This window comes from Natator depressus, chromosome 3 (genome assembly GCF_965152275.1).
Source record: "Natator depressus isolate rNatDep1 chromosome 3, rNatDep2.hap1, whole genome shotgun sequence".
NCBI lineage: Eukaryota > Metazoa > Chordata > Testudines > Cheloniidae > Natator > Natator depressus.
Window position 1 is genome coordinate 147,691,310 of NC_134236.1, and position 23,403 is coordinate 147,714,712.

The window sequence follows — 23,403 nt, forward strand, 5'->3', positions numbered from 1 at the left end:
GCATTTAAAATGGAGGAGACCAGTTTCTACTCTGAATCTACATTTAAAGGAGGTTGTTGCAGTTCATTGTATTAAAATGGTGAAAAGTAGTAGAAATAAAATCATGCAACACATCTGAATTCAGATGAACTTTGAAAGCTGTGCAGGCAGCTGAGCATCAGTTGAGCATGTCTTTATCACATTCAGATTGGATTCATTGAAACTTCATAATAGGTTACGTACTAAAAAGAAAAAAGTTGATGTATCTTGCAGCAGATACAAGAGTCATGAGTCTAACTTGTTAGACTGTAGTATTTATTTGCAGTGTTAAACTTTATTTTGGACAATGTGCCTTTTTTTTATGCTTGGTATAAATATGTTTATGAAGAATATCAATGTGTTTTTTCATTTAATTAAATATTTTGGATGTGTGTGTGGTTAAAGAAAATCATAAACTTGTTCAGAATGATAGTATTGGTTGCTGCCAAGGTAAGCCCTAGAGTAGCAAACCATGTTTGTTTTCAGAGGCTCCATTTTTCCCAGCTTGGTCCTCTTCAACAATTTGCACACCTACCCTGCTGTTTCAGATTTGTCTCCCACCAAAGCAAGGCTGGCTTTCCTTCCTCTAGGATAGTCAAATGTGGACTACAGCACATCCCTTCTTTACTGTTTCATGGGCCTGATGCTGCCTACCTCTGAGGTTGAGAAGGCTGCTTCAGCCTGTTTTTTACTTTATTGAGGTCCAGTTTAGTTTTCTTCATCAGTCTTGGCTTAATTAATTGGACTCAAAACAATATTAGCAAATCAGTGTGAAGCATATGCTCCTTGTACCTCTGTAAGAATCTTTTTCAGCATGTGTTTGCTATATCTACTTAAGGTGAAAAATCTGTTATAGGTTGTAGACAGGCAGCTTATGATAAAGGAAAACTACTCAGTGAAAATTCTTATATTTTTGTCTTCCTCTTCTCCCTGGTCACTCAATAACAGACCTAAAAGTGGCAATTCTTCAACAAAAAAACTTCAACGTGAAACTGAAGAACTGGAATTAATTTGCAAACTGGACACCCTCAAATTAGGCCTGAATAAAGACTGGGAGTGGTTGGGTCATTACAAAACCTAAACCTAATTTCCCCCTACTGCTACTCACACCTTCTTGTCAACTCTTTGAAATGGGCCACTATCATTACCACTACAAAAGTTATTTTTCCTCCCTTGGTATCCTGCTGTTAACTGAATTGTCTCGTTAGACTGACCTCACACTTCGTAAGGCAATTCCCATCTTTTCATGTATTTATACCTGCTCCTGTATTTTCCACTCCATGCGTCTGATGAAGGGGGTTCTAGCCCACGAAAGCTTATGCCCAAATATATTTGTTAGTCTCTAAGGTGCCCCAAGGACTCTTCATTGTTTTTCCTTCCATCCTGTTTCCCTCGAGGGATTTCTTTTCATGGCAAGCCTCTCCAACATTATAACTTTATTTCACTGCTTTGAAAGCTTTTCAGTTGAGATAGAAGTTGTCAGGATTTAATACTGCTCTTGACTGCCAGTACTTTGCCTCCTGGTGGGTGGAGACTTATTAGTTAGTATAAGGAAACTATTGTATAATGAAGAGGAAGTCTCTGAAAGACAGAATTACTCGTAAGTAGTTTTCCTTTTTCACTCATCTACATCCATTCCAAGGGATAAGTTATTCTTGATAAAATAGATGCCAAGGAAACTCTCAAATACAAAGAAAGTAAAACTTCACAGTATTTTTTTCCTCATCTCCTCTATGGGATGAAGTCTGTATCTATCTAAATAGATGTTCAGGCCACGCAGTTTGGTGAAAGTAAGTAAATGTAACTATTCCAGTAGGGCTTCCACACTTTCCCAAGTCTTGTTGTAGTTGAGTTTTCTTACTCACGTGCCTTACATATGATTAAGTTTGCTATGTATTCCTTAAGCCTTATTTTGATCATCTGATCTATTCTCATTTCACCTGTATTTCAATATCGCACTCACCCCCAAACTTGGAGGGTTTATTCCTATTGACAAATCTCCAAGTATATACGGTAGTTGCCGAAAGTGTACTTTAAAGAGCAGATAGAATACATAGTCCTTGCCTGAGAGACCTTAAAGTGCAGTTAAAAAACAATAGAAAAGACCTGGGCTGAGGGAGATCAAAAGTTAGAATAAATAGAGTTCTCGGAACATATTGCCTCCACAAAACTAAAACTTGCTTCTATCTAAAGAATATTTTATGGGCAAATTCAGAAATTGAGGGAGTGGACTGACTGTGGGACTTGATTAATGAAGAATTAAGAGAGTACTGTAATTCATGCCAGTCAGCATGGGTTTATGGAACCCGTATCCTGTTAAACTAACTTGATATCTTTTTTTAAATGTGATTACAAGCTTGGTTGATAAAGGTAAAAAGTTTCAGAGTAACAGCCGTGTTAGTCTGTATTCGCAAAAAGAAAAGGAATACTTGTGGCACCTTAGAGACTAACCAATTTATTTATAAGGTCTCTAAGGTGCCAAAGGTAAAAGTGTTGACTTAATATACTTCGACTTCTGTAAGACGTTTGACTGGGTACTGCATGACATTTTGACTAAAAAACTAGAATGATACAAATTTAACATGGCACACATTAAATGGATTAAAAATTGGCTAACTGATAGATCTCAGTGAAATTGTAAACGGGGAATCGCCATCAAGCAGGTGTGTTTCCAGTGAGCTCTCACGTGGATTGGTTCTTGGACCTATGCTATTTAACATTTTTAGTAATGATCTGGAAGAAAACATAAAATCCTCCCTGATTAAGTTTGCAGAGGACACAAAAATTGGGGGGAGGGGGGAGTAGTAAATGATGAAGAGAACAGATCACTGATACAGAGCAGTCTGTATCGCTTGGTAAACTGGGTGCAAATAAATATTATGCATTTTAATACAGCTAAATGTAAGCATATACATCTAGGAACAGAGAGTGTAGGCCATACTGACCATATGAGGGACTCCTTCCTGGGAAGCAGTGACTCTGAAAAAGATATGGTGGTCATGGTGGATAATTAGAACCTGAGCTCGCAGTGTGATGATGAGTGAATGCAATTTTTGGATGCATAAACAGAGGAATCTTGAGTAGGAGTAGAGAAGTTATTTTACCTAGGTATTTGACACAGGTCCAACTGCTGCCGGAATACTGTGTCCAGTTCTGGTGTTACCAGTTCAAGAAGACTGTTGATAAATTGGAGGGGATTCAGAGAAAAGCCACAAGAATGATTAAAAGATAAGAAAATATGCCTTATAGTTAGGGACTCAAAGAGCTCAATTTATTTAGTTTAACAAAGAAAAAGATAAGAGGTGACTTTATTACAGTCTATAAGTTCCTATCTGGGGAACAAATAGTTGATGATGGGCTCTTCAGTCTTGCAAAGAAAGGTATAACACATCCAATAGCTGGAAGTTGAAGCCAGAGAAATTCAGACTTGAAATAGGTGTAAATTTTTAACGGTGAGAGTAATTAACCACTGGAACAATTTACCTAGGGTTGTGGTGGATTCTTCATCACCAACCATTTTTAAATCAAGACTGGATGTTTTTCTAAAAGTTTTATGCTCTAGGAATTATTTTGGAGAAGTTCTATGGCCTGTGTTATACAGGAGAGCAGACTAGATCAGTGGTTCTCAAACTTTTTTTTTGCGGACCACTTGCAAATTGCTGAGGGTCTCTGTGGACCACTTAATGATCTTTCCAAATGTTGTTTGTACCATGAGCTAACTATAGTAAAGCGTTTTGGATAAAAGCGCTATATAAAAAACCCCAATCATAATTCACATTTTTTGCTCTACAGATAAAAGCACACAACTCCTATTTTAATATCAGTAGTATTACCTTTCTAATGTGATGGATGTGCCCTCTCTCCCCTGTCGTGGCAGCCCCCGAGCTGGGGCTGGGAAGAAGGGGGGGGGGGGGTCCTCCCTTGCCGTGGCAGCCCCTGAGCTGGGGCTGGGAAGGAGGCCCGTCTCTTCCCAGCAGCCACAACCCTGGAGCTGGGGAAAGCCATGTCTTTCTTTGGTCACTGCAGCCCTGCACATCCCAAATTCCCCCTGCCCCCTCTTCTCATCCCACTGCCCCCTTCCACTTACTCCCTATTCCCCGCCCCCACAAGGCTACCACCTCACCTTACATATGTGTCTTGTCCAGGCACCTAATTAGTGGAGCCACACCTGCACAGCTCCACTAATTTAGGTGGGTGGCCCTTTATTCCCTTGTGTGCGGCCACCTTAGAGAGAACTATCCACGAACCACCTGAAAGGAGCTCGCGGACCACAGTTTGAGAACCTCTGGACTAGATGATCACAACCCCTTCTGGTTTTGGAATCTATGTGGTTTTTTTAAACAGTTGGGGATCTGTGAGATTTGGTGGTGGCGAAAAATGGTATACTCGGAACCTCAGTGAATGGTAAATAACTTATAGTAGTCTACTCCATTTTGAATAATGATGTATTATGAATAATGCAAGTATAAATTTTATTAATTTTGTTAGTACTTGCAGTTCAAATTCTGTTTTTATGTTTTTGTTTTTAGCTGGTTCAAGCAGTGCCATCGGAGCTCAGGAAAGTACTGCCCAACTGTTGGTGTCAGATCCCAACCTCATTCATGTTTTAGTGAAATTTCTTTCAGGCACTAATCCTCATGGAACAAATCAACACAGTCAACAGGTAATACTGCTAATTACAAAAACAGAAGTAACTCAGAATTATAGGTAATTATTTTACCTAGTGTTGTAAAACCTCATTATGTCCATGGCTTGCACCATCATCACTTTCATGGTGTTAGATGATTGTGATGATTTTTTCTGTGTAATTATTGTTCTTCTTCAAGTATATGTCCCTATGAGTGCTCTACCATAAGCTGTATGTATGCTTGTGCAGTCTCGATCAGAGACTGCAAAGTTGTGTCTGCCAGCCCTTGTCTGAGCAGTGCCAAATGCTCTACATGAGGGTATATAGGGAGGTGTGAGTATATACCCCTAGGGGATGCCAGGGTAGACTTCTAGGCCACCCCAAACAACATGAAATATTGCCTGTTCTGCTCCAAGGGAGGCTAAAGCCACAAGTATCAGGGGGATGCCTGAAAACACCAAGGCCCAATATCCTTCTTTATGCTTTCCCACCTATTCTGTTAATCCTTAAGACCCTTTTCAGGCTGTGCTGAGAAGGAGCAAGAGCTATGCTCATAGCACCTGTTTGGCCGAGACAGGTGTGGTAACCCCAAACCTCATCCATGTCTCGGAGTTAATGCCCCCTAGCTTGCCTTTCACAAAGGACCTATTGACACAGAACTCAGGGATCATCATCCATCCTAAACCCCCCCCCCCCCCTCCCGAATCTGAGAGCATGGCTCCTAAATCACTCTCAGACATGAAGCTGGTCTTTTCAGATAGATTTCAGTCAGTTTTGTTATCCAGTGGAAAGTCCACTACTCACAAGACTTACCTCCAAAAATGGAAATGCTTCCAATTCTGGTGTCCTTCTCAACCCTTGGAAGTTCTGCTTTCCAAGATCCTGGACTACTACCTATTAGAGTACATCTGGCTGTCATCACAGCCTTCCACTCACCCATCCAAGGCTTCAGTTTTTGCCTATCCTACAGCAACCAGATTTCTTAAACTTGTTCTCTCTTGTTTGACACCTGGCCCCCCAGAGGGACCTCAACCTTGTTTTAAATACCTAATGGAAAACCTTCAAACCAATGACAACCTGGTCCCTCTTCCACCTCTCCCTGAACATTTTGTTCCTAATTGCCATCACCTTAGGAAGGAGAATGGGGGAGCTGGGCTAATGCAGCATACATTACCTTCTACAAAAACAAGGTTATGCTACATCCCCATCCTCACTTCCTTCCAAAGGTCTCCCGGAGCATAACGTTAACCAGGAAATTCACCAACCAGTTTTCTACCCAAAACCTCGTTTCTTCAGAGAGAAATCAAGCCTTCATTCACTGGATGTCCGAAAGGCCCCTGCGTTCTGTCTGGACAAGACTAAACCATTCCAGGTCTCTCTCAGGCTATTTGTATCAGTTATAGGTGGGATGAAGAGCCAGCCAGTTTTCACATAAAGGCGAAGTGGGGTTGCATCTTGACCTGCTATGAAAATATGGGGGTGGAGCCTTCTCGCTGAGTAATAGCATATTCCACTAGAGCTGAGTCCACATTTGTAGCTCTACTGAAGAACAAGCCCATAGCAGAACTCTTCTGGATTGTTTTAGTCTTCTCTCTATATCTTAGCCAAACATTACGCTATCTTATGTGTTTCCAGAGATGACTCTTTGGTGATGCAGTCCTTCCAGTTGTCCTGGACTTACCTCATCAGCAGCTATTTCCTCACTGAGTTACAGCTTGGGAATCTCCTTTGGTGGCGTACCTATAGGGACATATACTTGAAGAGGGAGAGGGTACTTATCTTACCGTAACTGGAGTTCTCCAAGATGTTTTTTCTCTGTAGGTGCTCCTTCTTCTCCTTTGCTTTGGAGTTGTGCTTCATGGTTAAGAAGGAACTGAGTGGTGGTGGGCTTGCATTTCCCTGTATGCCCTCATTCAGAGCATGAGGCACCAGCACACAAACACTACTTTGCAGTCTTCAATCAAGAGCGTGTGGGCACTCACACAGCCTATGGTTGAGCACCTGCAGGGACAAATATCTCTAAGAACTCATAAGAACATGAGACCATCCATGCTGGGTCAAACCAGTGGTTCATCTAGCACAGTATCCTGTCTTCTGACTGTGGCTGATTCCACATGCTTCAGAGGGAGTGAACAGAAGAGGGCAATTTATCGAGTGGTCCATCCCTAGTCCCAGCTTCTGGCAGTCAAAGGTTTAGGGATACCCAGCGCATGGGGTATCATCTCTGACCATCTTGGCTAATAGCCATTGATGGACCTATCCTCCATGAACTTATCTAATTCTTTTCTTGAAACCTGTTATACTTTTGGCCTTTTCAGCCTCCTCTGGCAATAAGTTCCACTGGCTGATTGTGCATTGTGTGGAAAAAGTACTTCCTGATGTTTGTTTTAAACCTGCTGCCTCTTAATTTTATTGGGTGGTCCCTGGTTTGTGTGTATGTAAAGGGGTACATAACACGTCCTTATTCACTTTTTCCACGCTTTTCATGATGCTACAGACCTCTACCATATCCACCCCCTTACTCATCTCTTTTCAAACTGAACAATGCCAGTCTTTTTAATGTCTCCTCTTATGGAAGCTGGCTTTTTTGCATAATTTTGTTGCCCTTCTCTGTACTATTTTTTTAATTCTAATACATCTCTTTTGAGCTGGGGTGACCAGAACTGCACACAATATTCAAGGTGTGGTAGTACCATGGATTCATATCATGGCGGCATGAAACCTTTTGTTGTCTTATCTATCCCTTTCCTATTGGTTCCTAACATTGTTAGCTTTTTGGACTGCCACTGCATATTGAACAGATGTTTTCAGAGAACTATTCATGGTGATTCCAAGATCTTTCTTGAGTTTTAGCAGTTAATTTGGACCCCATCATTTTAGATGTATAGTTTGGAATTTGTTTTCCAATGTGCATTACTTTGCACTTATCAACGTTGAATTTCATCTGCCATTTGCTTGCCCAGTGAGCCAGTTTTGTGAGGTCCCTTTGTAACTCTTTACAGTCAGCTTTCAACTTAACTATCTTGAGTAATTTTGTGTCCTCTGCAAACTTTGTCACCTCACTGTTTCCAGATCGTTTATGAATAAATTGAACAGCACAGGTTCTGGTACAGATCTTTGGGGGACCTCAGTATTTACCTCTTTCCACTGTGAAAATTGACCATTTATTCCTTCCCTTTGTTACCTGTGTTTTAACCAGTTACTGATCCATATGTGGACCTTCCCTCTTATCCTATGCCTGCTGCCTTTGCTTAAGAGCCTTTTGTGAGGAACCCTGTCAAAGGTTTTTGTTTGTTTGTTTTTGTGTTTTAAAGTCCAAGTATACTTTGTCCACTGGGTCACCCGTGTCCACATGTTTGTTGACTTTTCAAAGAATTCTAGCAGATTGGCAAGTCATAGTTTCCCTTTACAAGAACTGCACTGAGTCTTCTCCAACATATCATGTTCATTGATGTGTCTGATAATTCCTTTCTTTACTATAGTTTCAACCAATTTGCCTCGTACTGAAGTTAGGCTTACCAGCCTGTAATTGCCAGGATTGCCTCTGGAGCCTTTTTAAAAAAGTGGTGTTACATTAGCGATCCTTCGTCATCTGTTGTAGAGGCTGATTTAAACGAAAGGTTATATACCACAGTTAGTATTTCCTCAATTTCATATTTTAGTTCCGTCGGAATTCTTGGGAGAATACCATCTGGTCCTGGTGACTTATTACTGTTTAATTTATCCCCAAACTTCCTCAGTTAACACCTCACTCCAGGACAGTTCCTCAGATTTGTCACCTAAAAAGAATGGCTTAGGTGTGGGAATCTCCCTCACATCCTCTGTGGTGAAAACCAATGCAAAGAATTTGTTTAAGTTCTCTGCAATGGCCTTGTCTTTTTTGAGTGCTCCGTTAGCACCTCGATCATCCAGTAGCCCCACTAATTGTTTGGTAGGCTTCTTGCTTCTGATGTACTTAGAAAAATTCTGACTGTTTGTTTTTGTCTGTATGTGCTAGTTGCTCTTCATATTATTTTTTGGCCTTCCTAATTATACTTTTACACCTGACTTGCCAGAGTTTATGCTTTCTTCTCAAGTTATTGGTAAGGTAAGTAACCTTTTCCTTTGTTCATGCTGCTAGTTACTTTATTTAATAGCATAACTCATGGATATGTTTTTTTCTTTTCTGAACTATTCTGGAGCATTATGGTAGAATCAAACACTACACAGTATACCAATGACTTGATATTCCATGTGAGGGATTTCCTAGTAGCAATTTTGTTTTTAGATACAGTAAAATAATGCAAGTAAACCCCATTAACTGAAATCAAATTGGTTAGGAGGAGAACTGTTAATGAACCATTTTAAGATTATGTAGTTAAGTAAGTGAGGAAATATGAAAATTAAGATTCTCATATTGTTAACCAGCCTATATTACATATTTATTTACTGACTACTTCTAATGTATATGTTTCTATGTGAAAATCAGTTCAGATTAATGGGTTTCGTGTTGGATAAGCTACATTACTCATTAAAGATTAGAAATTTTCTTAAAAAGGTAACTGTTTTGAGGGGAATAATCTATTTGTTTTCATCCAAGAACTGAACTTTTGTGGTGTTACTACCCGTCGCTGGTGGTAGAATGCAAATAAGAAAAGTTAAGACTTGTATCCACTCAATGGAAATTCCACAGAAATTATTCTGGAATGCAAGCTTAGTTTCCATAATGCTTTTCTTATCAAACATTTTACAGTAATTATATTTTAAACAAAAGCTTCCTCGTAGCATAAACAACTTTTGAAATCTCTTTTCAGGTTGGGCCAACAGCTACACAAGCTATGCAAGAATTTCTTACTCGATTACAAGTGCACCTTTCTTCAACTTGTCCTCAGATGTTCAGTGAATTTTTATTAAAGTTAATACATATACTTTCAACAGAGAGGTAAAGATTGAGTTTTATCTTTAATACCCAAGTTAATTTTTTTACTTCCAGAAATAGCTTTAGGCTGTCTATACTACAAATAAGTTTCTGTAACTAGGATGTGACACTTCCACGTTCATTCAATTGTGTGTGAATCATGGCTGAAAAGATTTTGCACCTCTACACATACTATACTACCTAACCATATTTAAATGAGTTAATTTTGGGGAATTCTTAGCAGTATCTATGTGGTACCTCCTTCAGGTGTTAGAATGCCTGGAGTTACATGCCCACAAATCTGCATTGGCAGCAAGTGGAACAGTGCACTCAGGACTCTCCACCAGTCCTTGCACGAGGGACTGCAAATAGGAAGACTATATTGAGTGTTAGATGATTGGATGACATAAGCTCCTCCTGGACTTGATTGGGGAACTTGTTCTTTGTGTGAGCAACATCTAATGTGATGCTGATTTGGGAGGCCCTCCAAAAAACCCTCTAATATTTTCATTAGCCAGAGGAAGGTCTGCTCAGGGACTCTAGTCTGAGGGGATAAAATAATCTGGAGTGTGGCATGAGGAGTGGGTTAAGAGGATTGCTGGTAAATTCTGAAAGTATTTCACCTGGATTGGTAAAGGAGGCTAGAATGCGATTTACGAAGCATGGTTTCATATAATATCCTTGCCATCAGCTGCAGCTACTTGTCCTTCAAAAAAATATTATTAAACATGCGTGTTTTAAGGTCTTCAGCCTTACCAATAGAAATTAATAATATTCTTAATTCTCATATCTCTAAAAATCTTTTCAAATAGTCTATATATAAATGAATGCTAAACACTCCCTATATCTTCCCCAGTAATCATTTAAAAAAATGTATAAAGAAAACCTGACTGTAATGGTTATTTGTAAATATAGTTAATTGTAGAATAGATCTCATCACCAAACAACAATATTTTTTGTTTAACGTGGTAACTAATTTGTTTCCAATACATTTGTTTTTTAGCCCACAGAGAGAGATCATATTGACTTTATTCAGATCAAAAATATAATCAGTTGATCAGAGTGGAAAATTAAATAGCAACTTGCTATGGCCAAGATGTAAAAGGTTGAATTCCTCATTTAAGTGTTTAAATTCTGTTGTTAAAGACTTAATTCTTTCCTGCTACTGCAAGTATTTTAGTATACATCAGTCTTATGATGCCACTTACTGGGATGCAAGGATTTGAGAAACCCACACCCCTATTTTATAAGCCTAATTTTGACCACCTTCAAGTTTTCTTTGCTTCCTGGCCTCAGCAGCAGAGATTGGTTGCCTCTGCTTTCCTGCTCTCTCCTTTCTTGTGCGTATGCATCGTTGTTTCTCTCTGTGGTATAGACACAAAGGAAGACAGAGGATGTAAGAAAAGCAAAAAAAGAACAAGTGCCGAAAGAAGAACTCCAAGGGCTCTTCTTCGTTCAGGAAGGAGAGAGTGAAAGACAGAGCACTAAGTTCTGCGACAGCACTTCATCCTTTTAGGTGTGTGGGATCCTTGGTCAGAACATACCATTCAATCAGACACTATTCCAAACTCTCATGGGGATGCCAGAATGCCCAAATGTATGTCATCTTCAAGCAGGGAGTGGCAGTTTCAGTGGTGCACAAGAGGTCCTAGCACTCTACCTACCTACCTGCCTGACTGCTATCTGAACTGTGCCACAGCTTGGTACCTGCTCTCTGGCTTATCCAGTTCTTCAGCAATTTCACTGCCTTTGTAAGGTCCAGGAGATCTTGGATCTGGATGTCTCTCAAGTGGTCCTAGTTTTAGTAAGTCTCACTTTAACAGGCATTCCTTCTGTCCCTCCTTTGTATAGACTCCTATCAGCCTCTCTGTCCCACAAGCAATACCTTTCAACCTGCTTTTCTTAACTCCTACTCAGAGTTTGTTCAATTTATTGAACAACTCCCATGAGACCACAGGGAACAATTTCAAGGGCCTCAAACAGCCTCTTTCTCTGGATCTTCTGCTGCAAAAATTTTGCTATCCAACCTCTTTTTGGAGACCACCTATCCCACTTACTACCTGCCTGTGAGCTCATCATCTCAGACAAGTGGACCCTAAGGTGGTCACTATGGGGTACTCCATTAATTTCCATTCTCCCCACATATACCCACTTCTGTTTCCCATCCCTCTTCAGGGACCCTTCTCGCATGAGAGGCTGCATCTCAGATGTGTTCAGGCATGGCTAAGGACTTACGTATGCTCTGAAGAGACTGTCTTTCCAAACAAATCACTGTACCTTCGCAAGTGTAAAGAACCAGTAAAGGTCTCAGGTGGTGGAAAGAGCCAGTAATGGTGTTCACATGAACCCTTTTCTCATGTCTGCCACCTTTGGAAATCCTTTCCACGGATGTCTCTCTCTTGGATTGGGGTCACATCTACAGGTTGCCAGTCTGTCAAGATAATATTAGGCAACAGGGAAGCTATGTACTATCTAAACCTACATGGGGTAGCATGATCTCACTCTTTATGTGCAGAATCGCTAAAACCGTGGAACCAGTGCATCTCCCATCACACAAAAATCTGTGAGATTTACCTACCGGGCCTTCAGAATGCAATGGCGGACTCCCTGAGCAGGAACTTCCATCAGGACCATGAATGGGAGCCCAGTGTCTCTGTTTTCCACACCATCTGCCAGTTCTGAAGGTAGATTTCTTTGCAGTTTTACCCAGTGTGAAATGTTGCTGCTTCTGCTCCAAAGAAGGATGTGGCCACAATTGTGTGGGAGATATCTTAACCCCAACTCCTGCTCTTTGCTTACCCATCTAATCCTCTTAATACTCAGGACTTTGCTCAAACTGAGACAGGAAAGGGAGCCAAATGGGCCTTGATTTCCCCCATCTTTGCCCACTGTGACAATTGGAACATGAGTGGCTTATGCCACCTCCTAAGAGGGTGGGTATGCACATCATACCTTTCATTTTTGTTAGTGCTGCTGCTGGGAATGTGGGCAGGAACCCAGCTTTTCTTCCTGAGGGACCTTTATCTGGGGGATTGCAGCAGCAATGTGACACTAGCTCAGCCACATACGTTTGGCGAGAGCAGAGCTATGTGGATTCAAGCATACTTACCAAAGTTGGGAATGTGCCTCATCTTGGTTTGGTTTTCTGGAACAGTATCAGCTGAGCTTCCCAGAATCTGTTTACACTCCTAATCCCTTCGTGATGCTTCACTTTGATTTGGAGAGGGGACCTGGGATCATGCTTCTCTCTGCTTCCTTTTGCTGCCCAAGGTTCTGAGGAGGTTTAGACAGGGCAACACAGTCGTGATTTTTACTGACTCCTTGACAATCCTGCCACTGCTGTTTTTTAGATGTGAAGAGTCTAGCACTGAACCGCCTGTGGATGCTTCTTGAGATCTTGGAGCAGGTCTTCAAGGGCTTGTGTTCTACAACCACCATCTCCAGCTTGCTGCATTGGTTTCTTAACAGAAGCCCTCTGTTGGCAGAGGCATACCGTCTGACCAGCAATAGAATGTCTCTAGCTTCTTGCATTTATTTTAATCTCAAAGATCTTCATGGCCTGATGTAGCATTGGGATAGTACTGTCCTGTATTTTTTTGCACCAGAAGGTTTTGGATTTCCTTCTGTTGAAATTCAAGAGGCACTTCATTCAGTGACCCTCATCCTGCAGGTTCTGACAAGACCCCTATTTGAGACATAAGAGCAAACTTATTTCTAACTTCTTTCCTTTAAGATCTTCGTTTATTATAGTGACCTTGGCCAGACAAGTGAGAGAGATTAACTCTCTCCTCCCTTCTGCGTGCTTTCAATTCTCTTCAGAAGAGTTTTTTGTTTTGTTTTCTCCTGGAATTTGTTTCTGCAGTTAATACCAAATTCCTCTGGGACAAGTCTAGTATCTTCCCCATCAGTGACAAGAAGCTGCCTTTATTGTATGTTGAGCGTGTTCTTAAGCTTTTATATTTCTCATTTTCAAGAATTTCAAAAGTCAAAAAAATCACTCAAGTTTTGAACGTTGCAACAAGAGCAAGGCTGCTGCTGTTAGATGGGTGTGAGGCTGCATTCTCATGTGGTCTGGCTGGTAAACCTTGTGTGCTGAGCTTGTCAAATGCCATAGGGCTTGAAGTCTCCACTTCAGTGCTCACTTCCAGTGAGGTATTTTTCCCCAAGTATATAAGGTAGCAGGCTTGATCCTCACTCCCTTTACGATCAGCTGGACCTGTTCACTTTCCTGGATGACTCATTTGGCTGCAGGGTCCAGCTAGCAGCAGAATTGAGGTAAGCTCACCTATCATAGAATCATAGACTTTAAGGTTAGAAGGGACCATTATGATCGTCTAGTCTGACCTCCTGCGCAACGCAGGCCACAGAATCTCACCGACCCACTTCTGTAACAAACCCCTAGCCTATGTCTGAGCTACTGAAGTCCTCAAATCGTGGTTTAAAGACTTCAAGGTGCAGAAAATCTTCCAGCAAGTGACCCATGCCTCACGCTGCAGAGGAAGGCGAAAACCCCCCAGGCCCTCTTCCAATCTGCCCTGGAGGAAAATTTCTTCCTGACCCCAAATTTGACAGTCAGCTAAACCCTGAGCATGTGGGCAAGACTCACCAGCCAGACACCCAGGAAAGAATTTTCTGTAGTAACTCAGATCCCACCCCATCTAACATCCCATCACAGGCCATTGAGCATATTTACCGCTAATAGTCAAAGATAAATTAATTGCCACAATTAGGCTATCCCATCATACCATCCCCTCCATAAACTTATCAAGCTTAGTCTTGAAGCCAGATATGTCTTTTGCCCCCACTGCTCCCTTTGGAAGGCTGTTCCAGAACTTCACTCCTCTGATGGTTAAAAACCTTCGTCTAATTTCTAGTCTAAACTTCCTGATGGCCAGTTTAGATCCGTTTGTTCTTGTGTCCACATTGGTACTGAGCTTAAATAATTCCTCTCCCTCCCTGATATTTATCCCTCTGATATATTTATAGAGAGCAATCATATCTCCCTTCAGCCTTCTTTTGGTTAGGCTAAACAAGCCAAGCTCTTTGAGTCTCCTTTCATAAGACAGGTTTTCCATTCCTTGGATCATCCTAGTAGCCCTTCTCAGTACCTGTTACAGTTGGAATTCATCCTTCTTAAACATGGGAGACCAGAACTGTACACACTATTCCAGATGAGGTCTCACCAGTGCCTTGTATAACGGTACTAACACCTGCTTATCTCTACTGGAAACACCTTGCCTGATGCACCCCAAGACTGCATTAGCTTTTTTCACGGCCATATCACATTGGCGGCTCATACTAATCCTGTGATCAACCAATACTCCGAGGTCCTTCTCCGCCTCTGTTACTTCCAACTGATGAGTTCCCAGCTTATAACAAAAATTATTGTTATTAATCCCTAAATGCATGACCTTACACTTTTCACTATTAAATTTCATCCTATTACTATTACTCCAGTTTGAGGTCATCCAGATCTTCCTGTATGATATCCCGGTCCTTCTCTGTATTGGCAATACCTCCAAGCTTTGTGTTATCCGCAAACTTTATTAGCACACTCCCACTTTTTGTGCCAAGGTCGGTAATAAAAAGATTAAATAAGATTGGTCCGAAAACCAATCCCTGAGGAACTCCACTAGTAACCTCATTCCTGCCTGACAGTTGACCTTTCAGTATGACCCATTGTAGTCTCCCCTTTAACCAATTCCTTATCTGCCTTTCAATTTTCATATAGATCCCCATCTTTTCCAATTTTATCTTATCATTCCCCATGTGGAACCGTATCAAATGCCTTACTGAAATCAAGGTAAATTAAATCCACTGCGTTTCCTTTATCTAAAAAATCTGTTACCGTCTCAAAGAAGGAGATCAGGTTGGTTTGGCATGACCTACCTTTTGTAAAACCATGTTGTATTTTGTCCCAGTTACCATTGACCTCAATGTCCTTAACTACTTTCTCCTTCATTTTTTTGAAGACCTTGCATACTACAGATGTCAAACTAACAGGCCTGTAGTTACCCGGATCACTTTTTTTTCCTTTCTTAAAAGTAGGAACTATGTTAGCAATTTTCCAGTCATATGGTACAACCCCTGAGTTTACAGATTCATTAAAAATTCTTGCTAATGGGCTTGCAATTTCTTGTGCCAGTTCCTTTAATATTCTTGGATGAAGATTATCTGGGACCCCCAATTTAGTCCCATTAAGCTGTTTGAGTTTGGCTTCTACCTCGGATGTGGTAATATCTACCTCCATATCCTCATTCCCATTTGTCATCCTGCCATTATCCCTAAGCTCCTCATTAAAGACTGAGGCAAAGTATTTGTTTAGATATTGGGCCATGCCTAGATTATCCTTAACCGCCACTCCATCCTCAGTGTCTAGCTGTCCCAATTCTTTTTTCTTTGTTTTCTTCTTATTTATATGGCTATAGAATCTTTTACTATTGGTTTTAATTCCCTTTGCAAGGTCCAACTCTACATGGCTTTTGGCCTTTCTCACTTTATCCCTACATGTTCTGACCTCATTAAGGTAGCTTTGCTTGCTAATCCCTCCCATCTTCCACTCCTTGTAGGTTTTCTGCTTTTTCTTAATGACCTCTCTGAGATGCTTGCTCATCCAGCTTGGTCTACACCTCCTGCCTATGAATTTTTTCCCCTTTCTTGGGATGCGGGCTTCTGATAGTTTCTGCAACTTTGACTTAAGGTAATTCGAGGTTTCCTCCGCTTTTAGATCCACAAGTTCTTCAGTCCAATCCACTTCCCTAACTAATTTCCTTAATTTTATAAAGTTAGCCCTTTTGAAATCAAAAACCCTAGTCACAGATCTATTTTTGTTTATTCTTCCATTTAGTTTGAACTGAATTAGCTCATGATCGCCCAAACCAAGGTTGTCCCCTACAACCATGTCTTCTGTGAGGTCCTCACTACTCACCAAACCAAATCTAAAATGGTATCCCCTCTTGTTGGTTCAGCAACTACTTGGTGAAGGAATCCATCAGCTATCTCATCCAGGAAAGCTGAGCCCTATTATTATTACTAGCACTTGTCCTCCAATCTATATCTAGGAAGTTAGTCTCCCATGATCACACAATTCCATTAGTATTTACTTCATTAAAAACATGAAAGAGGTCTCTATCCATATCCAAATCGGATCCCAGCGGTCTATAGCACACCCCAAGCACTATCCCAGGGGAGGCTCTAGTAGCTTTCTTCCCGAATGTTATTTTTGCCCAGACTCTGTCTTATCCATTCCATCACTTCTTATTTCTTTAGTCTACCTCATCATTGATATACAATGCTAGTCCACCGCCTTTGCCTTTATTTGTGTCTTTCCTAAACAGTACATACCTTCAATACCTGTACTCCAGCCATGACTACTATTCCACCATGTTTCTGTTATCCCTATAATATCTGGTTTCACTTCCTGCACCAGTAGCTCTAGTTCCTCCATTTTGTTACCTAGGCTTCTCGCATTAGTGTACAAACATCTTAATTTTTGCTGTTTGGCTTCTGAGGTTGCTGCTGCTTAGAGCCATTGCATGTCCTTTTAATCTACCTTTGTAGGATAGGAGAAGAGACTGAAAAAGGGAAAATTACTTGCTGGTAATTCCATTTCTTGTCTCCTCTCATTCTGCAGCCTGCCTTTCTTCTCAGTGGTTAGTGTGCTGCCTCTTGCTTCTTATTTCTCTTGTATTCAGTTGCTTTCTGTACAGTTCTGGTAGTTCTTTAACTGGGATGGGAAGGTCCTGACTAGGGTTTATATAATTGGGGGTGAGCATGTTCAATTCTGCTTCCTCACTTCCCAGTAGATGGCACCATAATATTGTCTGTCCCTTAATCATAGGCTGGAAGTAGAGAAGACTGCAACAAGCAAAAATAATTTTACCTTGGATGATAGCTGCAATTTGAATTATTAGAATGCTATATAGTAACATTTAAATACATTCATGATGAGAAATAAATGTTTTTATTGGCATAATCATTCCAACTTTAATTCACTTTTACTATATATTACAGGATATTACTGTATGCATGCCACATTTGACTTATGTTGAGCAACACAAAAACTCAGAGTTGAAATAAAACAGCTTTTGAAAAAGGAGTTGATTCTTCCTCTGATATTAAAGCCTCATTTAAGTATGTCTTAAATATTTTCAAACAAGTAGGATTTAAATCTCCCAAAACACAGCAAGAGCACCAAAATGGGTTCAGATATTTAATATTGTTTTCAATATACCTTCAAATACTATTATCGTTCATCAACGCACTAGACTGATTGTGAAGGAAGCATTACTTTTATTTTTAATTCTCTTCTCTTTCATCCTAAAACCTCACTGTCTTCTAAATTGCAGTCTTAAGACCGTGTACTGAAACACTAATTCACTTTGCATTCTGTAACGTTGAAAATTACAGAAAGATTCAGTTCTAAATCAGTAGCAGATTGCTAGTTTTGAAATTTAATTTTTTCTTTTAGCTAAATCAGACTTTTAAATAATTCAGTGCACATTGGTAAAACTTCAAAAGTAGCACCAAACATCCATTTTTCAGACCTCCAGTAAGAATACGGTCTAAATTAGAACCTATTTTGCATGTGGCTTATTGGCCTGCAAATACTTACTCTGACATGTTTGTGATAGTCATCAGTGGAATTATTTGATACTTCTTTCCTGTGATGTTGATGCATAATTACCCAGCCAAACCATTAAGTATTAAAAACCCAGAAAATTTGATGATGGGGAGTAAAGAATTCCTTTTTGCCAGAAAACAAGTGGAAATTCACCAATGGTGGTAAAAGATTGGGGGGCTTTCCCCCATACAAAAACTTTCTGCAAGTTTACAAAATTTCCCACTCAGTAATTTTATCAGAATTGTTGATGCCTGCATTTCAAAAATATCTCTAAAGTAACTGCATAGCCAAAGAAACAGTAGTTCTCAGACTCTTTCAATGGGAAGTGTTTACCTTCCTGATGATACCAGCACAGTGGTAAAAGGGAGACTTCCCAGAAACGGCATGTAGTGCCCCATGTAATTATAAAAATTGCCATGAAAAATAAATGCCTATACCCTCTGTCAGAGGAACAGAAAACTAATTACCTGTGTGCTATCAACATGCATGTTTTTGAAAATTGCTAGGTTTTCAGAGTATATTGGTTAGTGAAATACAGTAAGTCCTTTGAAGAGGACTACCTTTTTAAAGATATATAAATCGTTGTCACCTGTCAGTTAAATATATTCTGTTTGATTCTCTCTTTTAGGGGTGCTTTCCAAACAGGCCAGGGACCTCTGGATGCACAAGTGAAGCTCTTGGAATTTACCCTGGAACAGAATTTTGAAGTAGTATCAGTTAGCACCATTTCTGCAGTAATTGAGTCCATCACCTTTTTGGTGCACCATTACATTACATGCTCAGACAAAGTGATGTCTCGCAGTGGGTCAGACAGCTCAGTGGGTGCTCGAGCATGTTTTGGAGGGCTCTTTGCCAATATTATACGCCCAGGTGATGCCAAAGCAGTTTGTGGAGAAATGACAAGGGATCAACTCATGTTTGATTTGTTAAAGCTGGTTAATATCTTAGTGCAGCTGCCACTTTCGAGTAATCGAGAATATAGTGCTCGGGTTCCAGTGGCTAGCAGTACTACAGACAGTGTTTCTGATGAAGAAAAAGTTTCAGGAGGCAAAGATGGCAATGGAAACAGCTCTAATATTCAAGGATCAACTGCATATGTGGCAGACTTGGTGTTAGCCAACCAACAAATTATGAGCCAGATTTTGTCTGCTCTGGGCCAGTGTAACAGCAGTGCTATGGCAATGATAATCGGTATGTATTTGCAAGTAGATAGTATTCATTTAAATAAAAAGGAAGGAACATCTCTTTCCGAATGTAAAGACTTAATTCATTTTCTCCCCATAAGAGAAAAAATATAGTGTACAGATAAAAGGAGGGAGAGAGTAATACCAAACACATACTTTATTTTGGAGATTCCAATCTAACTTTTTGGAAGTTGCTTAAAATAATTTTTTAATAGAGTAGATCAACTTGAATTATGAACAATTGAAACAGCATTATTTCTTGACTTCATCACTGCTTCCAAAAGGTACAGGGCCATATCGTGGTGTTGGCCCTTGCACAGAGCGTAAGAACCATCCCACCTGTCTCATTTCTGTTGGTCTCAGTGAACGCTAACTGTGTATTCTGACTACCAGGTATATGCAGAGGTCAGATCGTTTTCTAGGAGGTTTATCCCTATTATAAATAGGTAAGCAAGCTGAGTAGTACTGTGACAGCAGAGCTGCCATTTAGCCAGGGAATAAATTTAGAACTCTTGTGTAACATACATCTGCACCAGACATACAGTAAGCTGTGAATATTCTATAATATACATTGATATTGCCCTCTGAAAAGAATCCTAAAAACATTTTAGTTGCTTTTGGCTAGAAGGAGCCAGCTGACCCTTGAACTTCCTGTCCCATTCCCTTGGTTAATTAACCTCCCCTGTAGTGTCTCACCTAACATTAAAGTAAGTTCTCTTGGCCAGGGATCATTCCTTCCTATTTGTACTATAAAGCGCTTGACACATGTCTGGGCTCTGTAATAATAATTTACACTTCATTGCAAACTTCATTGTTAATTACATGCCAATTCATATTTTGCAGTAGCTATGGGAATACTAATTTAATGGAGATTTAAATAGCATTAGGTTCTGTTTATGCACTAACTGGTAGTGTTTGTCTGCTAAGCCTCATATTCTTGGCCTTAAAATGTGTGTTTCATCTGTTTTTACTAGGTGCAAGTGGTTTGCATCTCACAAAACATGAAAACTTTCATGGTGGATTAGATGCAATATCGGTTGGAGATGGATTGTTCACTATATTGACAACACTTAGTAAAAAAGCCACTACAGTGCAGGTGATGCTTCAACCAATTCTTACCTACATGGCCTGTGGGTACATGGGAAGACAAGTAAGTTCTCTTAAGTCTATTCAATTACAGTTTGAAATGTTCTTTTAATAGAAATTTTACAGTTTTGTATCTGAGACTTCAGTCTGCTTTAAATATTTTCTGAATTAATCCTATAAAAAACCTTTTAGATTTCAAAGCTTTTCTAATAAACATGGAAGTCCTCACAAATAATAGTTCACTCCATAATTGAGTTACCAAAGTACATGTAATTTTAGTGGTGGTTAGTCTCATTAAAATTGTTTCCAAGTAGTTTCACTGCTTTAAGTACAAATTAAATTAGATTCATTTCAAGTGATACATATTTGTAGCGATGACACAGCTATTTCCTTGGATCTTGTTTTCTCCTTCATGGCTCTGCCTCTGTAGACTCAACATTGAAGATGTTGCATGTCCTGAAATGCTTGTAATTGTTAGGGCCATACGCACATGCTGCTTTGGTCTAACATTCTGGAGTAGAGACTCTAAAATTTCCACTCTTGACTATTTCTCTTTCTGCTAGCCTGAATTATGAGGAACTCAACATTTTCCCTGCATGGGGTTATCACAGGGCCTTTTTGATTACAGTTAATGCTGGTTATGTAAAGAGTTACATTTTGTTCGCCAAAGAATAGACACATGCCAATCCTATAACTGCTGGATTTATCCATATTCAAGTCAAAAGTGGATGGAATCCATATCAAGCTTCTGGCTTTCAAATGCTAGCAGTGAGAGATTTCTCTCATCCCAGTCTATTTCCTGTGCAGTAGGAGCTCTAGTCCTCTTTTATTTTTTCCCCTTTGGTTCATCTGCTTGTTTTCTGTCTGCAGTACCCAAGTTCCTGAGGTATTTCAGACTGGAGATTGCAGACCTAGCAGTTCTCCACAGCAGGGTGGCGGGGCAGAGTGTGCGTGTGCATGGGTACATGCACGCATCACCTCAGTACTTTGCAGCTTTGCCCATGTGGACCTCCACTTTACCAAAGTGTCAGGAGCACTATAGTGGTATGTCTTAGCCCAGGGGTTCTCAAACTGGGGGTCGGGACCTCTTAGGGGGTCACAAGGTTATTACGTGGGGGGCTGTGAGCAGTCAGCGTCCGTTCCAAACCCCGCTTTGCCTCCAGCATTTATAATGGTGTTGTAAATTAAAAACACTTGTTTATATATTTAAGGGGGGGGGGTCACACTCAGAGGCTTGCTGTGTGAAAGGGGTCACCAGTATAACAGTTTGAGAACCACTGTCTTAGCCTAATTGCTGATCTGGAGTCCTACAAGGCTGCCTGTCCCTTGATGAGTGTGGCCCTGCTAGTGTTTTTGTCATCCCAGGCTTTTTTTGCTCCGCTCTTTTGAGCCTAGCTTGTCCATTTGTGACCAGATCTCGGGGATGTCCTATGTAACTGGTTCCCTTCCAGTGAAACATAGGGGTGGGCCACACCAGCTTCTCAGGGACTGCATCCTTCCCCTATATAATGAACTCACACCTATTTAGCTCTCTGTGGGATCAGGCTTTCCCCTTCAGGGCACTGTCATAGTGTCCAGATCTTCTTCTTTTCTTTTCCTTGTTTTTTCATCAGACTTTTAGGTATTCATGTATCTGAATAATGTTCTAGCCTTCAGGCATTAGCCTTTCACCTGGGCTGAGGTGCTCGTCAACATCCACCTCCAAAGCTTCTCTTCTTTAATAGATCTTCCTTGGAATCCCCTTTCTCCCTGTTGGAAACAGATTCCCCACTGCACAGGCTGTAGCATTACAGAATATACAAGAACAGATATGAAAAATGTGCTTAGGTACTTAAGCAGTATCCCAGCTCAATGAAACTGTTACTTTTATGTAGGGGGGCTGTCACCCATAATCTAGTGGACAAGCATATAGATAAAATGTTAAAACAGGATTATGAAGTCTCCAACTTGCCTTAGAGCCTCTTTCACCTGTGCAGCCACGTTTAAGGCTACATTCTTCTGGGTTTGCCATGCCTTTGCTTTAGTTGGTACTAAAAGTGAGAACACCAATACCTTGTGAATTCCTTTGAAAGGACTTCAGTTCTTTCTGCATTTTTTTTTGTATGCTTCAGGTGACCATACTAATTCTATATTGTAGTTGCATTTAATTCAGGATCCCTTCAGTGTAATCACGCTGTTTGAGGAGACCCTAATTATATTCTTTAAGGAAGCTAATGTTGGCAAACTTTTCATCTGCCTCATCAAGGAAATGAAATGGCTTTTCTCCATCTTTCCTTTCCCTTAGGGGTTACATTTCATCCCTTTGGTTCCTCAAGCATTAAGAATACCTTACTGGCTGGCCAGCATTCAAGGCAGAAATCATCCATTTGTATCCCTGTCCTCACAAATTATCAGTGAATTGTTGCTGATCTTGATGGCTGTCAGCCTTCTTGAAGGATGGCTGAAATGGTTTCTTTTCCATCTAGTCTGGTTCTACTGTGACCAAAAGGAAAAAAAAGTCATTGGCAGTTGTCTGTTTTGGATATTCAGTATTTTTAGCCCCACTCTTAACTGAGCAGCTTTCTCTGTTCCTAGGCAAAGAAGATTTTCCCTGAGATGGGGAGCCAGGGGAAATATATTAATGCTATTTCATGGTAGAAAAGTGAACTAAGCACTTGTGTTAGGTATTGGGAAGTGCTGTCCTATCTTGGACTTATCCTCACTTGGGGGTGGGGAAGAGAGGTCAATTCCAAAAAAGAAATAATCAGATAATAAATAAATCGTGTTTAAATAATCTTGCGTGAAATTTAGCTGTGTACTATACATCATGACTAAGAAGTTCATATATTTCTTCTAGGGTTCTCTTGCTACTTGCCAATTATCTGAGCCACTGTTATGGTTCATTCTGAGAGTGTTGGATACCAGCGAAGCACTGAAAGCATTCCATGATATGGGTAAGAGAGCAGGATTTCTCTCATTAAAATATGCT

At 40.4% G+C, this 23,403-nt stretch overlaps 1 protein-coding gene across 1 annotated transcript in view; it reads left to right on the plus strand.

Moving 5' to 3' along the window:
* Nucleotides 1-23,403, plus strand: part of BIRC6 (baculoviral IAP repeat containing 6) — a 319,973-nt gene that overhangs the window by 129,465 nt on the left and 167,105 nt on the right. The window contains 5 exon segments of the mRNA XM_074949013.1: nt 4,548-4,681; nt 9,439-9,566; nt 18,794-19,356; nt 20,324-20,499; nt 23,272-23,368. Of these exon segments, the coding sequence (XP_074805114.1) occupies nt 4,548-4,681; nt 9,439-9,566; nt 18,794-19,356; nt 20,324-20,499; nt 23,272-23,368 (1,098 nt within the window).